At 63.8% G+C, this 15,243-nt stretch overlaps 1 protein-coding gene across 1 annotated transcript in view; it reads left to right on the forward strand.

Moving 5' to 3' along the window:
- FLT4 (fms related receptor tyrosine kinase 4) overlaps nt 1-15,243 on the forward strand; it is a 40,952-nt gene that overhangs the window by 13,346 nt on the left and 12,363 nt on the right. The window contains exons 2-21 of the mRNA XM_032395759.1: nt 2,164-2,260; nt 2,884-3,128; nt 3,402-3,514; nt 3,638-3,800; nt 3,961-4,100; nt 4,429-4,597; nt 4,882-4,999; nt 7,658-7,812; nt 7,917-8,079; nt 9,316-9,442; nt 10,498-10,606; nt 11,599-11,961; nt 12,261-12,407; nt 12,507-12,638; nt 12,825-12,931; nt 13,231-13,366; nt 13,814-13,918; nt 14,261-14,374; nt 14,541-14,629; nt 14,774-14,924. Coding sequence (XP_032251650.1) covers nt 2,164-2,260; nt 2,884-3,128; nt 3,402-3,514; nt 3,638-3,800; nt 3,961-4,100; nt 4,429-4,597; nt 4,882-4,999; nt 7,658-7,812; nt 7,917-8,079; nt 9,316-9,442; nt 10,498-10,606; nt 11,599-11,961; nt 12,261-12,407; nt 12,507-12,638; nt 12,825-12,931; nt 13,231-13,366; nt 13,814-13,918; nt 14,261-14,374; nt 14,541-14,629; nt 14,774-14,924 — 2,943 coding nt within the window. The remainder of the gene's footprint in view (nt 1-2,163; nt 2,261-2,883; nt 3,129-3,401; nt 3,515-3,637; nt 3,801-3,960; nt 4,101-4,428; nt 4,598-4,881; nt 5,000-7,657; nt 7,813-7,916; nt 8,080-9,315; nt 9,443-10,497; nt 10,607-11,598; nt 11,962-12,260; nt 12,408-12,506; nt 12,639-12,824; nt 12,932-13,230; nt 13,367-13,813; nt 13,919-14,260; nt 14,375-14,540; nt 14,630-14,773; nt 14,925-15,243) is intronic.

Raw genomic sequence — 15,243 nt, forward strand, 5'->3', positions numbered from 1 at the left:
TGCCCCTACTTCATTTTGGAAGCAAAAGGGAGCTGCGCAAGGAAGCTGGGCTGACATGTGCCACAGCTCCATAGCCAGGGGTGCCAGGGATGTGCCCCAGAGAAGGGGACCCTTGGCCTCCCTGGGGGTCCTAGGGCAAAGCTGCAGGCCTCAGCCTGGGGCAGGTGGGTGTTGGCGGCTGTGCCTCTCCTCTGGTGCCCACACACCGGCCTCAGCCCTGACCCCTGACAGGTCCACTGGGAGGGCAGTTCTTTCATCCCCTGCAGGTCCAAACCCAAGCCCGCTGTCCTTCCTCTTCTGTTGTCAGAGGCCAGTTGTCTGCTTGCTGTGGCTTTATTCACTTTCCACTTCCTGGAAAATCCCATTTCTCCTTCAACACCCAACTCAGAGGTGCCCTCCGGGATTTCTTCCTAGCTTCCAACTACCCGAGGGGAGCCTCCCCTTTGCAGGGCACCCCCTTCCCAGCAGCCCTGGGGGTGTGCAGTGGAGGCTGGTGTGCATGGAGGGCTAACACTCACCCTGGGGAAGATGGAGCTGGTGGCAGGAGGGGGTGCTCTGGGTTCAGGCTAAGGAGGGACTTTGCAGTGGTCACAGTGGCCAGGCGAGGAGCTGCCTTCTGAGAGGGGTGCTGCTGTCCAGCAGGAGGGCCTCCATTTCCCTGTCTGTGCAATGGGACTAGGTGCTCAGTGAGGACCTTCTGCCTCTGACCTACAGTGCTGTGGTGCCTAGAAAGTTTTGGCCAGCAGGCAGCATGGAAGGGAGGGACAGGCCAGGCCCTGGCTAGTGGCTGCCTTGTCCATAGGATGCCGAGAAATGAGATCTTGGTGTACAGAGCGTGCCGTCCTGGTACTGTTTCCTAGGGCAGGTCAGGGTCAGGGTGGTATAAAGCCAAGTACGGTGGGGGGCCCCTGGGATCCACGTCCCACAATTAGCTGCCAGGGCAGGACAATGGGCATCAGAGGACTGGGGAGGACGGGGGGAGGGATCTGTGGGACCGGAGAGGGCTGCGGGCTGGAGCCAATAGTGGGCTGTGCCCCCCAGGAGGACAGGGACACAGGGGGAGGGACAGGACACAGCCCTGGGCCTCAAGCCACGCAGTCCTCTCTTCCTGTTGTCTCAGGATGGTCCTGGCAGGATGCATCTGCCAGAGTTCCAGGTCCAGGCCTCCCCCAAGGCCTGCTCCCACCCCCACCGGGATCTCACACACACGCACACACACGCGCATGCACACACACATACGCGCACGCGCCCATGGGCACACACACACTGACCTGTCAAAGACACACGCATACACATCCGCACACAAAGCCACACACACCACTTACACACCAGCCCCACAAACATGCAGGTCCACGCCCACAAACACACACACACACACACAAGGACCCACACCTATCGACATGCACACACCCAGGCACACGCTATCCTGCTGGAAGGAGGACGGTGGGCTAGAAGCTGCAAGGGCGGCAGGAGGGTTTTCAAGCAAGCAAAGCAGGGTTATTTGTGTGTCTGGGGCCAAGCCCTGGGGGAAGGATGAAGGAACAAGGCCCGGGGACTGGAGGGGAGCTAGGGCAGCCAGAGGGGGCTGCGAGGGTGGACAGAAGCCGATGGAGCCAAGGACACATGAGGAAAATGCCACGGGACCCAGGAGAGGGTGAGCTCATGGGCAGAATTTGGTGGGAAAGCCAGGGCCCTTGGTTCTGGGCATTTGGGGAGGGGCCGCGCAGCGCGGGACGCCCCCCCTACAAGCAGCCGCAGTGCATCTACAGTGCAGGATGGAGGGGCCTTCCGACAGACATGTGAGGCTCACACACTCCAGGTCTCCCCCAGTGTAGGGTGAGGCCTGCAGTCTCCCCCGTCGGCTTCATGCTGGCAGCTGAGCCTATGTGGGGCCAAAGATCGGGGTTCGGTTAGGTCAGGGTTCACTGGGGGCTGGGACCAGTCTGCTGCCAGAGACCAGGGCCAGGGGCACCTGAGGTAGAGATTACTGATTGTCTTGGGGCCTTGCAGGTATGGCCCAGGGCCAAGAGCTCGGGCAGCCCCTGCCCTAGGGAAGAGTATGGTATTATGGGCAGGGAAGGTCCATCAGGACCCGATTGACGTCACCATGTCACCATGTGAACTCACGACCCAGCGCCATACTAGCCCTGTCTTCCACCCCAGGCCTGGCGAGTGGCTACTCCATGACCCCCCCAACCCTAAACATCACGGAGGAGACACACGTCATTGACTCCAGGGACAGCTTGTCCATCTCCTGCAGGTACTCAGTCCTCAGCCCGGGGGGACAGGGGCCTGGGTCCCCCCAGGCCAAGGGGACCAGAGAAAGCCAAGGCAGGAGATGGTAGAGGAGAACCCATGGAGAATCCCTACCAACCAGGAGATGGTAGAGGTAGAGGGCAGAGGGGCCTCAAGGCTTAGTGGGGCTCCCTGGTCACCTGGGTGTGGGTGCCTGGAGGCACGGACCATCCCTGGCCCTGCAGACACCTTGCGCCCACCCCTACCCCTGGGTCACTCCACGCTGACTCCAGGCCAGTCCATGCCCACCTCCCATGTTACCCTGCATGGGCCCCAGGTCCCCTACACCCACCCCCAGCCACCCTCCACTGGCTCTAGGCCCACCCACACAGAGCTCAGACCCATTATGGTCCCTGCAGCCCCGGGGATGATCAGCAGGCTTCTCTGCAGGCCAGCCTACCCCATGTAGGCCTAGGAGCCAGGCAAAGGCCCCGAGGGGCCTCAGGGAGCACCCTGCTCCGGACTGGGTCCATGGCGTGTGCCCCCAAATTGGGCTGTTCTGACCTCTGGGTGAGACAAGCTACGGGCAAGGCTTGTGCCCCGGGGCTGCAGCTGGGGCCCCTCTTGTGCTCTCATGTCCTCTGCCAGGGGGCAGCACCCCCTTGAGTGGTCCTGGCCAGGGGCTCAGGAGGCGCCGGCCACAGGGGAGAAGGACGGCGAGGACACAGGGGCTGTGCAAGACTGCGAGGGCACGGACAGCAGGCCCTACTGCAAGGTGCTGCTGGTGCGTGAGGCCCGCGCCAACGACACGGGCAGATACCGCTGCTCCTACAAGTACATCAAAGCCCGCATCGAGGGCACCACGGCCTCCAGCACCTACGTGTTCGTGAGAGGTGAGCGGGCAGGCCGCCCGGCCCCGCAGCAGCCCGGACGCACGGGCAGGGGCCTGGATCCTGGAGGGCCGTCTGGCACCTGCACCCCCGAGCCCCAGCCTGTGGGCCCTGGGCCGGGGGGGCTGCCCCGAGCCCCAGCCTGCGGGCCCTGGGCGGGGGGGGGGCTGCCCCAAGCCCCAGCCTGCGGGCCCTGGGGGGGGGGGGCTGCCCCACTGCCCCTCGCCTGAGTCGAAGCCCCGCCTTCCCCTCCCACAACCTGCCCCCTCCCCGCAGACGTGGAGCAGCCATTCATCAACAAGCCAGACACGCTCCTGGTCAACAGGAAGGATTCTATGTGGGTGCCCTGCCTGGTGTCCATCCCAGGCCTCAACGTCACGCTGCGATCGGTACGGCCCTCCTCCTCCCCGACCCCCGCCCCGGGATCCGGCCCCCTCCCGTCCCGTCCCGGGGAGAGGCGGCCACTGGTCTGGTCAGGAGAGAGGGCACTGACAGCCACCATGTCCCCGCAGCAAAACTCAGCCCTGCGGCCTGACGGACAGGAGGTGGTGTGGGACGACCGCCGGGGCATGCGCGTGCCCACACCCCTGCTGCGCGAGGCCCTGTACCTGCAGTGTGAGACCACCTGGGGTGGCCAGGACTTCCTATCCAACCCCTTCCTCGTGCACATCACAGGTACGCGCTGTCTGGTGCAGAAGGAAGATGGGGCATCCTCCAAATCCCAGGGACGGGGCCGCAGGGGCCACAGCCGGGCCCAGTGGGCACCCCGTGCCCTGTGCTGTGTGTGTGTGCCATCCTGTGAGGGGCGTGGGGGTCACTGTGCATGTGTCACCAGGCAACGAGCTCTATGACATCCAGCTGTTCCCCAAGAAGTCGCTGGAGCTGCTGGTTGGGGAGAAGCTGGTCCTGAACTGCACCGTGTGGGCCGAGTTCAACTCGGGTGTCACCTTCGACTGGGACTATCCGGGGAAGCAGGTGAAGCCGACGGCCCCAGCAGGGCCATACTGGAACCATCCCCCGGAGTCCCCGTCACTGCCTCCACCTGCCCTATGCCCACACAGTCCCCAGGAGTCCCCATCACTGCCCACGCCCACCCAGCCTGGTGCACACTGGCCTCTGAATAGGTGTGGACCCAGTCCTGCCCCAGGAGCCCCTGTCTGATGAAAGGGGCTGCCCCAAGGAAAATTCTGGGTCTGGGTGCAAGGCTTCCAGAGCCACGGCTGGGCTGGGGTATGTGCCCTTGGTGCTCAGTTCTGCCAGAGCCCACCTGCTCTGACCCTGGGCTTCCCCTGGGTGTGGGTAGGCAGAGCGGGGTAAGTGGGTGCCAGAGCGGCGCTCCCAGCAGACTCACACAGAGCTCTCCAGCATCCTGACCATCCACAACGTCAGCCAGCACGACCTGGGCCCATATGTGTGCGAGGCCAACAACGGCATCCAGCGGTTCCGGGAGAGCACCGAGGTCATTGTGCACGGTACGGCCTGGGGCTGGGCCGGGCGTCAGTCATCAGGCCCGGGGAGCAAGGGTCCATGTGCAGTGTGGGCGGGGGTCAGAGGTCAGGGTGCACCTGAACAGTGTGGAGTCTAGCCAGAGGGAAGAGAGGGCAATGAGTGGACCCCCGGAGGGCAGGGCGAGCCCCAGTCTGCAGGCGTCTGGCTGCTGGGGGTGCCAGACCATGGCTGGGAACTCCCTCACACATGGGTCAGTGGGTCAGTGACTCCAGGCCCCGGCTTTACACGGATGCCTCCCATCTGGCAGAAAAGCCCTTCATCAGCGTCGAGTGGCTCAAGGGTCCTGTTCTGGAGGCCACGGCAGGAGACGAGCTGGTGAAGCTGCCCGTGAAGCTAGCGGCGTACCCGCCGCCGGAGTTCCAATGGTACCAGCCCTGGCCCCTGCCCCCCGCTACCCCCCAGGCCCAGCACGAGAACAGACCACAGGGCGGGACCTCTCCTCTGAAGACACTCTAAGGAACGTGCACCTAATACAATATTTAAGCCAGAGGGAAAGTTATCTTGCTACAAAACTGCGCAAGCTTGCACCTGCCAGCGGGCTGTCGTGTGTGGGTGTGCTGGGCGCCGTGCTGGGCGCCGTGCTGGGCGCCGTGCTGGGCGCCGTGCCGGGCGCCGTGCTGGGCTTCATCTAACCGATCCCTGCACCTGCTCGGTATCTCCGAGGGCCCCGCCAGCAGGACGAGGTCCTGGAGCTCTGGCCTGCCCTGCAGCAGTGGCTTTGGGTTTCTCAGGCCTCCCTCCGAACAGGTTGCCACCCCCACCCGAGGACCTCTTATCCAGAAATTCAGGGATGCCACAGGGGTTCCACAGACTGCTGTAGAGCCAGGCTCTGGGGCAGGCCTGAGCTGTGTGGCAGGAAGCAAGTTTCCAGAAAGCCCACAGGCTCCAGAGCCCCAGCTCTGGCCTGTGACCTGAGAGTAAGACCTTCCCTATGGGGTGTATCAAGGGTCACTGAGGGGGGTCCACCCTTGCTAGGTGCTCCCCGAAAGCTCTCTAAGAGCTCAGGTTGGCATAGCACGCCCACACACACCCTTGGGTCATCTGAGCCTTCCACGTGGCCCAACGCTGGGAGGTCACACTCTAGCCTGACCCCTATGGTGCAGACGAGGAAACAGAGAGGTGGGGGAGGGGACAGGGCGTTCCCACCTGAGCTCTGAGCCCCCTGGGAGGGCTCTGTGTCATCCTTTCCCAGCTGGTCATCCTTTCCCAGCTGGCTGGAGGAGCCCTGCCCTTCGCAGCCTGGGAGAGCTCCCTCCAGACAGGATGACCTTTTTGGAAAGCCTGGGGCTGAGTGAGCGGAGGCCCCAGACATTCTCAGCTGGGATCTCACTGTGCTGGCCGTAGGCTGGCAGCAGGCTTCTCCTGGGGGGACCTCAGGAGGCCCTGGGCCTGGACCTGGTATAACCCTACCTCTGAGGCCACAGGCTTTGGGGTCCATTGGGGGCACCTGGTACAGGACCAGCATTTGGGAGGGCAGGGGGCAGCCTGGAGCCTCCCTCACACATCGGCCTCCTGGAGACCACCGGGGATCTGTCCCCTGCCCTCCAAGCCCAGCGGGACTCACGCTGTTCTGCGAGGGGAGCCCAGCTCTGCTGCATCCAGGGTCTGGCCCAGGCCTGATGCTCAGGCAGCTGGCTGCCTCTCACCATTCCCACTGCATCTGGCTTTTCTCCGCTTATTTGGCCAATATCTGCCTCCAAGAAGTGCTCACTGGGCCCGCTGTCCACTGAGACACCGGCCCCGGGGCACTAGTAACCACCATAGCCCCACAGGGGACTCTTCTAGGCTGTCATGTGATGATTATAAATGAATGGATGGAGATCTAGCTGACAGATAGACAGGCTGGTCCTCCGCTCCTAAAGCACCCTTTGTGTCCAGCCCGGTGCACACACTAAATGCTGTAACTCAGTTAAACCTCAAGACCCCTGCAAGAAAGTCCATTTTGTCTCCCCAGGGTTTAGACTGGGGACCCTGGGGGCTCAGGGCCGTGAAGGGGTTTGTGTAGGATCACTGATGCTGCAGGTGGTGGACTCAGGAGATTGCACCAGAGCCTGGCAGATGACACGGCCTCGGGTCTACTCCGCCCTGTCCTGCCGTGGGAGCCCGGCTGAGTCAGGTCCCTCCCTTACACCCCTGGCTGAATACCAGGGGAAAGACCATTTCCAGGTAGAGCCTGGCTTGCAGAGTGGCTGCCTTGCAGCACTCCCAGCTCAGGCCTGGGCAGGTGCCACCCCTTGGGGTGGAAGGCGTCCGTTTATTTGCATGTGCATTTGTTTGCATATGAATATGCACTGAGGACCGCATGTACTGCTCTCCCCTAGTACGGGGACAGGGGGACAGTCTCTGCACCGCTCCATGGGGGTGACGGATGGCCAAGAGACTCGTGTGAAAAGCAGGGTGCTCATGAGCAGGCAGGTAGAAGCAGGGCAGAGGGCAGGAGCTGGTTCCTAGGGCGGTAAGGAAAGGTTGCTCTAATGAGTGGGTATTTGTGTATGGGAGAGAGGGAGCCATGCAGGTGTCTAGAGGACTGAGCATCCAAGCAAGGTGGGGACAGCGAGTGCCCAGGCCCCAGGTGGGAGTGTGAGGACAGCAAGAAGGTCCTGTATCTGAAAAGCTCCAGAAAGGGCAGAGCTGGGGTCAGAAAGTGAGGCAGGGCCCCCCATGGGTTAAGGCTGTGCTTCTAGGGGACCGCACCTCCAATCCTTCCCAGCACACACCACTCTGAGAGGCGGGGCATACGGGGCGCTGTAGCTGGTCCCGAGCCTTCAGGTGCCGTGAGACCAGGGCAGAACCCTGCAGACCATCCCCATAGCTCTCCAGTCGGCAGTCAGCTGCCCCAGCCCAAACCCCCGCCTGGTCCAGTGCAGGAGGTGGCTCTTGCTCGAGCCGGGCCCATCAGGACTCTGGCGCCAGTCTCTTCTGCCCTCTACTGCCGTTGTTGGGGCCTGGGTGCCGCAGGGGAAGAGGGCCGGGATGGGGCAGGAGTGGGGTCCACGCAGTCCCCTGAACTCCCTTCCTGCCAGGTACAAGGACAGAAAGTCAGTGTCCGGGCGCCAGAGTCCGCACGCCCTGGTGCTCAAGGAGGTGACGGAGGCCAGTGCAGGGATCTACACCCTCGCCCTCTGGAACTCCGCGGCCGGCCTACAGCGCAACATCAGCCTGGAGCTGGTGGTAAACGGTACAGGGGCGGGTTGGGGGAGGGGGCACCGGGGGGCTGGCTGGGGGGAGGGCGGGGGGTGTGCTGACGGGGCCTGCTGACCAGCCGTCCGCCTCCGCCCCCAGTGCCCCCCCACATCCACGAGAAGGAGGCCTCCTCCCCCAGCACCTACTCCCGCCACAGCCGCCAGGCCCTCACCTGCACTGCTTACGGAGTGCCGCCTCCTCTCAGCGTCCAGTGGCACTGGCGGCCGTGGACGCCCTGCAAGGCCTTCGCCCAGCGCAGCCTGTGAGTGTGGCTCCAGCCTGTTCCTTCCCCGCTTCCCGGCCCCATCCCCAACCTTGGCCGTGCCCCACTCCCTGCCTGCGCCCCTCCCCAGAGCCCTGCTCTAAGCTCGAACCCCGCCACAATTCAACGAGAGCCAATCCCTGACCTCACCTCGCCTGAACAAGGCCCAGACCCTCTCTCGCATGAGTCGGGCTGGGCCGGACACTGGGGATGGTGCAGCCCCCACCAACCCCCCTTGAAAATAAAGCCCCCCAGGACCCATAATTGCATCATCCAAGAGGACCACGGGACCTGGGCTCCAAGTGGGCAGACCTGAGCTAGTTTTATGAGCCTTGTACTGAGTCCCGCAACACACCAACCATGCCCAGTTAGCTTTTCCTGAGCCCTGTTCACGCTGACCCCTTATAGAGGAGGCAACCGAGGGTTGGAGGAGGGACCTGCCTCTCCCAAGGTCACGGCTGTAAGCAGCAGAATCCGCCTGGGCAGAGAGACAGGAGGCCCAGGAGTATGCTCCGAGCAGGGACAGCTTGGACAAGCAAGAGATGGGAGAGGGTGCCGAGGTGGCCAGCGGTCTGGAGGGCACTAGGGAGCCGTGAAGGGCGCTGAATGGGGGGGAATGGGGGGCCACATTTGCCGTTCAGCTAGAGATGCTTGTGGGCAAGGTAGAGGGTCACAGGCTGGGCAAGGATGGATGCTGGGAACCCCAGGAGGAGACAGAGCGGCTGCACCCGGAGGCGGGCCGTAACCCCAGCACGGTCAGAGGAGGAGGCTCTGTAGGGGTGGCCTGCTGCCTCCAAGGCTCGTAAGAGATTCTTCTAGACCACCAGGCACTTCCAAACTTGCCTCCCTCTGATGCTCTACCTTTATGCTCTGGACCACCTGACAGAACCCTGGGGTCCTGCTCTGCTCTGCTGGAGGCAGACAAGAGCCTCCCTTGGGACCCGAGCCTCCCAAGAGACCGAAGGTGCTGGGGTCACACTCAGCCCAGGAAGGGGCTGCAGCTCTGGAAGGAGGAGAGAGAGGGCTTCCTGGAACAGGAGTGGTGACTCTGCTGCCCCCCCACCCCGGGAGATCTAGGTGGACTTTGCAGGAAGGGGCACATCTCGAGTAAGGGATGGTGGGCGCTGCAGGCCAGAGGGGGACCGTGGGGCCGTGTGAGCTGCTTGACGGGCAGCAGCCCTGAGCCTACCAGGGAAGGCTGTGTCCAGCAGCCCTCACAGGACAGGCTGTTCCCAGCAGCCGGCGGCAGCAGAGAGACCACATGCCACAGTGCCGCGACTGGAGAGAGGTGACCACGCAGGATGCCGTGAACCCCATTGAGAGCCTGGACACTTGGACCGAGTTCGTGGAAGGGAAGAATAAGGTACACGCACCAGCTGGTGCCACTGATGGGGAAGGAGAAGGGAGGTGGGGAGGGGCCCTCTCCTGGCCTTCTCCACCTCTACCAGGCCTGCAGAGTCGCTCTGCAGTGTCTCTGGGCCTCCGCTCCCCTTCCTGCCTGTGGATGGTGGGCTGAGGGGTGGGGGGACCTCCAGCTGCTTCCCAGACAGGGAAGCTTAGATTGAAGGCAGCCTGGCCAGGCCCTGGGCCCCAGCCACCCACAGGCCCCAGGGCTGGGAGGACCAGGCCTGGGGCCAGCCAGGTCCCCACCGAAGACAACTGAGCTGCTGGCCCAGCCTGGGGGCAATGCCTAGAAGAGGCCAGGCGGGGGAGGGGACTGAACAAAGGCACCCACTTCCTACAGTCACTTCCTGTTTTCCTACACACCTCCAGAGCCTCTTCCTGTTCCAGGCCTGGCCAGGAAGTGCCCAGCTTGGAATGGGGTGGGGGGGTTGTTTGGATGGTAGGCAGGGCCTACAGCGGCCCTCTCCCCTCCCCCTGCCTCCAAGTGTCCTACTCCCCAGGCCAGAGTCCTTTGGGAGACCTGGGACCCATTCCCTTCCCAGGCCACCACCCAGGGCCCTGAGAGAGGGGCCGTGAGCAGCCCTGGGGGGAAAGTGGCCCATCACAAGGATCTCACGCAGTGATCAGCCTTGCTCCACACCCCAAATCCTAGCCCTGGCTCGCACTGCCCCATTGCTAGACTGGGCCTGTCCCCTGCCCCACGTGGCCACAGCCCGAGCCCATCCACACCCAGAGGCCTCGCTAGCCCAGCCTCACGTTGCCCTCTGACCTCAGCCTCAACCGCAGCTGCTCCTAGCCATGTCCTTGAGTGTCCCGGAGGGGCCACCTCTGCCGTGCCAGGGCTCCGCCCCCTGTGCCCCGCCGGAACCTTCCTGGTGCTGTCTCTGAGCCTTTGTCCCCTTCAGCTCGGGGCCTCAGTTATCCCCACCCCGCTGCTGGGCGCAGAAAGGGAGGACTGTCAGGGTGGGAGGAACCTGGGCAGGCAGTGGAGCCCTGTGCCCATGCTCTGCGCAGACGGTGAGCAAGCTGGTGATCCAGAATGCCAACGTGTCCGCCATGTACAAGTGCGTGGTCTTCAACAAAGTGGGCCAGGATGAGCGGCTCATCTACTTCTACGTGACCAGTGAGTGACCTGGGTGGGTCGGGAACCAGGTGGGCACAGGAGGCCGGAGAGAAGGCCTGGGAGAGGCCAGTGAGGCCAGGTGGGGCCCAGTGAGTTTCTGATGCTGTGAGGCGCTGGGCCCCTGGGTTTGGGCGGGAGGGATAGATTTGGAGGTCATCAGCATATGGGCCGGGGTGCTGGTGCACTGGGATGGAGGGGCACCCTCTGCCCCCAACCCTGGAGGTGCCTCCCCACTGGGGTCCGTCCACTCCTTGTGGCTCCATCGCCCTCCCGCCCCCTTCCCGACACAGCAGCTGGCTCACAGGCACACTCTTCCTGGGGAGAAGACCCGTAGCTTCCTCCGATGTTCAGATGCGCTAGTGACCCCAGGAAAGCTAAGAAGCCCATTGACGGACAGTCACTGGGCCCAGGAGTGTAGATGAGGGCACCCCGAGGAGACACGGGGCCAGAGAGAACCCTCTGTGGGAGGGAGCCGGGAGAGGAGCCCAGGAGCCCCACAAGGAGTGTGGCCAGCCGGACAAGAGGAAATCAGGAGCAAGGCATTGCCACAAACTAATGAAACAATGAGATTATTTCCAGGAGAGGACAGTGGTGGAGGGTGGTCAGCAGCGAGGAGGATGGGACAGGACCGCACCAAGTGTGCTGGTATGGACTGCACTGATGGTCTGGGCTCCTGGGAGCAGTAGGGGCGGCAGCCCGGGGGTGGGGGGGTTTGTCCAGGAGAGGCCTAGAAGGTGAGGCAGGAGGAGTCAGTGGGGCTGACTTCGGGGAGCTGGTCCCACTGGTCAGTGGTGGGGAGAAGAGGGGTGAAGAGGGCTCCCTGGTGGGGTACCCAGCCCAGATACACGTGATGCATGCTCTTGGTTGAGAGCAGAGTGAGTCCAAAGGCAGTTGGGAAAGGGAGAGCAAAGGGAGAGCGGGCACCACGGCAGGCAGGGAGGTGAGCCAACTCTGGGTCTGAGGTGTCACGCAGCCTCCTCCTGCCTCCCCAGACATCCCCGATGGCTTCAGCATAAAATCCGAGCCATCGGAGGAGCCCTTAGAGGGCCAGGACGTGCGCCTGAGCTGCCGGGCAGACAACTACACCTATGAGCATCTGCGTTGGTACCGCCTCAACCTGTCCACGCTGCACGACGCGCACGGGAACCCGCTGCTGCTCGACTGCAAGAACGTGCACCTGTTCGCTACGCCTCTGGCCGCCCACCTGGAGGAGGCGGAGCCAGGGGCGCGCCACGCCACGCTCAGCCTGACCATCCCCAGCGTGGCGCCTGAGCACGAAGGCGACTATGTATGCGAGGTGCAGGACCGTCGCAGCCATGACAAGCACTGTCACAAGAAGTACCTGTCAGTGCAGGGTGAGGCCGGCGGGGCTGCAGGGGAGGGCTGGCAGCGCTGCGCAAGGAGCCTTTCTCCCCTCCCAGAACGCGCCTGGGCTGCCACTCGGGGAGCCTGAACCTGCGGGAGGGTCCTCCCCCCCACCCCCGCTGTGGAGGTCCACAGCCCTCCCCACCCGTGCGCTCAAACCCGATCCTTCCTAGAGCTTGGCGCCATCCGTCCCCACTCTCTGCTCCCAGCCCTGGAGGGCCCCTGCCCCGCACGCCCTCCTGCTTTCTGCAACTCCACTTAGCTCCCTCTCCACCCCCCCACCCCCCAGCCCTGGAAGCCCCGCGGCTCACGCAGAACTTGACCGACCTCCTGGTGAACGTGAGCGACTCCCTGGAGATGAGGTGCCCGGTGGCCGGGGCGCACGTGCCCAGCATCTTGTGGTACAAAGATGAGAGGCTGCTGGAGGAAGAGTCTGGTAGGGTGGTGGACGCGGGCCAAGGGCGGGGGGGCAGAGGCTCGCCAGGTCGAGGCCCCAGACCCCTCTGAACTCAAAGCCACCCGCCGTCCCCTGCAGGAATCGACCTGGCGGACTCGAACCAGAAGCTGAGCATACAGCGCGTGCGTGAGGAGGACGCGGGCCGCTACCTGTGCAGCGTGTGCAACGCCAAGGGCTGCGTCAACTCCTCCGCCAGTGTGGCCGTGGAAGGTCCGCCCCCACCCCGCGCCCTTCCACCCACCTGCACCCCCCCCCACTTGGCGCCTTCTCAGAGCCACCTCCCTCAAGTCGTGCCCACCAGAAGGGGAGCTGCTCGCAGGGCGCACCCTCCTCCCCCTAACACACACACACACACACACACACACACACAAGACTAGCCCCTTTCTGTCCACTCAGGCTCCGAGGATAAAGGCAGCATGGAGATCGTGATCCTTGTCGGCACCGGGGTCATCGCTGTCTTCTTCTGGATCCTCCTCCTCTTCATCTTCTGTAACATGAGGAGGGTGAGTGCTCCTCCCCCAACTGAGCCTCTCAACCGCTCCTTGTGGGGTCTCCGTTCGCCCTGCACGGCCTGTAAGATAAGGACTAAGGTCCTCAACCGCCCTGGCTCACCTGGCAGCCTCACCTCCTGTGAAGCCTCGCTGAGCCCTCCATGCTGGGCTCTTGCACAACCAGAGGTTGTCAGTCCGTCTGTCCCCTCCTTGCTTGAGAGCCCCAAAGGAGATCCCATCTGTCCTGGGGAAAAGTTCACCCAAGACTGTGGTATGGCCAAATCAATTAGTTGTCCCCACCTCCACCCCAGCCAGCCCACGCAGACATCAAGACGGGCTACCTGTCCATCATCATGGACCCCGGGGAGGTGCCTCTGGAGGAGCAGTGTGAATACCTGTCTTATGATGCCAGCCAGTGGGAATTCCCCCGGGAGCGGCTGCACCTCGGTGAGGCGGTCCCCCAGCGCCCCCCACCCTACCCTGCGGCCCGCATAGACCGCTTCCCTCTCAAGTGCTGAAATCCCTCCATTCTCAGGCCAGAAAGTCATGCCTGGCCCCCACCTGGCCTGACCTGCCCATCTGGGCGTGCATCCTAAGAACTGGAGCCAGGGTTCCAGTTCTCAGGCCCCCCGGGGTCACTTCCCGCTGCTCTGAGCAGGGCGGGCCCATCACACCTGCTGGGAGAGGATGCAGGCCTTCCTGTCCGCCTCTCCTCGCCCTCTCTCTCTCGCTCCTGCTCTCCTTGCTCTTCCTGTTTGGCCGAGAGGCTCCCGAGTTTCCTCCCCGTCCTGGGCCTTCCTTCCTGGCCCTCCAGGCGGGTCGCCCCTGCTGCCCGTCCCTCTTCACCCTCGCCCTTGAAGAGCTCACCTGGACCCGGCTCCCTGCCCCCCACAGGGAGAGTCCTTGGCCATGGGGCCTTCGGGAAGGTGGTGGAAGCCTCGGCTTTTGGAATCCACAAGGGCAGCAGCTGCGACACTGTGGCTGTGAAAATGTTGAAAGGTGTGCGGTCAGCGGGTGGATGCGTCGGCGGTGGGACTGGCGGGGGCAGCGACTCTGGGTGGGCTGGTGGGGCTGTGGTTCGGGAGGGGAAACTGACGTTCAGAGCCAGAGTCTCCCCCAGGGTTCTTCATGGAGGCCCTGGGCTCGGATCTGAGGAATTCTTCCCGGTCCCACCTGAAACTCCAGCCTCCAAGGGGCGAGCGGGACGAGCTGGGGACCCTACGCCCCCACGGGCAGGAGCTCTAGCTGCGCCTTAGCTAAGCCAGTGGCCGGGAAGAGGGACGCGCAGGGGTTGGGGGGCGGCGGGCCCAGCACCACGCGAAGCCCCCATGTCCCCTCCAGAGGGCGCCACAGCTAGCGAGCACCGCGCCTTGATGTCTGAGCTCAAGATCCTAATCCACATCGGTAACCACCTCAACGTAGTCAACCTGCTGGGGGCGTGCACCAAGCCCAATGGTACGAAGCTCGCGGCCCCTGGCTCCCTGGTGGGTGGGGCCTCTTGGGCCTGTATGGGCGGGGCCGGGCCGGGGCGGTGCTGGAGGGCGGAGGGGAGGGGTTGTTGAGGTGCCTGCGCTCGGGCCTGCCCTCCGTCACCAAGCGCCTGGCTCCTGCCCTGCCCTAGGCCCCCTCATGGTGATCGTGGAGTTCTGCAAGTATGGCAATCTCTCCAACTTCTTGCGTGCCAAGCGGGAGGCCTTCAGCCCCTATGCGGTAAGTGGGAGCCCTGCCAGTGGCCCGAGCTCTGCCGGGAGCCCGCAGGACGCCAAGGTGGGCTGGGGGGAGGGGGAGGGGGGAGTGGAATGTCTCTGCTGTGGGTGGCCGAGCCCCCCTCAGACCCACTCTGTGCCTTCACAGGAGAAGTCCCCTGAGCAGCGAAGGCGCTTTCGCGCCATGGTGGAAGGGGCCAAAGCTGACCGCAGGAGGCCAGGAGGCAGCGAGAGGGTTCTCCTCTCCCGCCTCTTGATGGGCAAGGGCGGCGCAGGGCGGGCCCCTCCGGTCCAAGAAGGTAAGAGCCTGGCTTCCCCTTGCCGGAAGAGGTCTGGCTGGCAGGAGGATGCCTCATGATCAGGGGACTGTGAGAGAAGCTGGCCTCAGGCCCTCCTGGAGGGGCTTACCTAGGAGAGTGTGTAATGGGCTTTTCCTTTGGGAGGGAGGACACCGCAGGGACAGTTTCCACAGAGACGGTTGACATTTGATTGGGCATCACTGGCCATCTAGGCCTTTGCCTTCCAGACAAGGGTGGGAGTAGCAGGTGCAAAGGTCTAAGGACGCAACAAGATTCCCGGTTCTGGGAGTGGTTAGTGGGTGTTGCAGGGAGAGTGGGT

This window comes from Phoca vitulina, unplaced genomic scaffold (genome assembly GCF_004348235.1).
Source record: "Phoca vitulina isolate PV1807 unplaced genomic scaffold, GSC_HSeal_1.0 scaffold87, whole genome shotgun sequence".
In the NCBI taxonomy this organism is placed as follows: domain Eukaryota; kingdom Metazoa; phylum Chordata; class Mammalia; order Carnivora; family Phocidae; genus Phoca; species Phoca vitulina.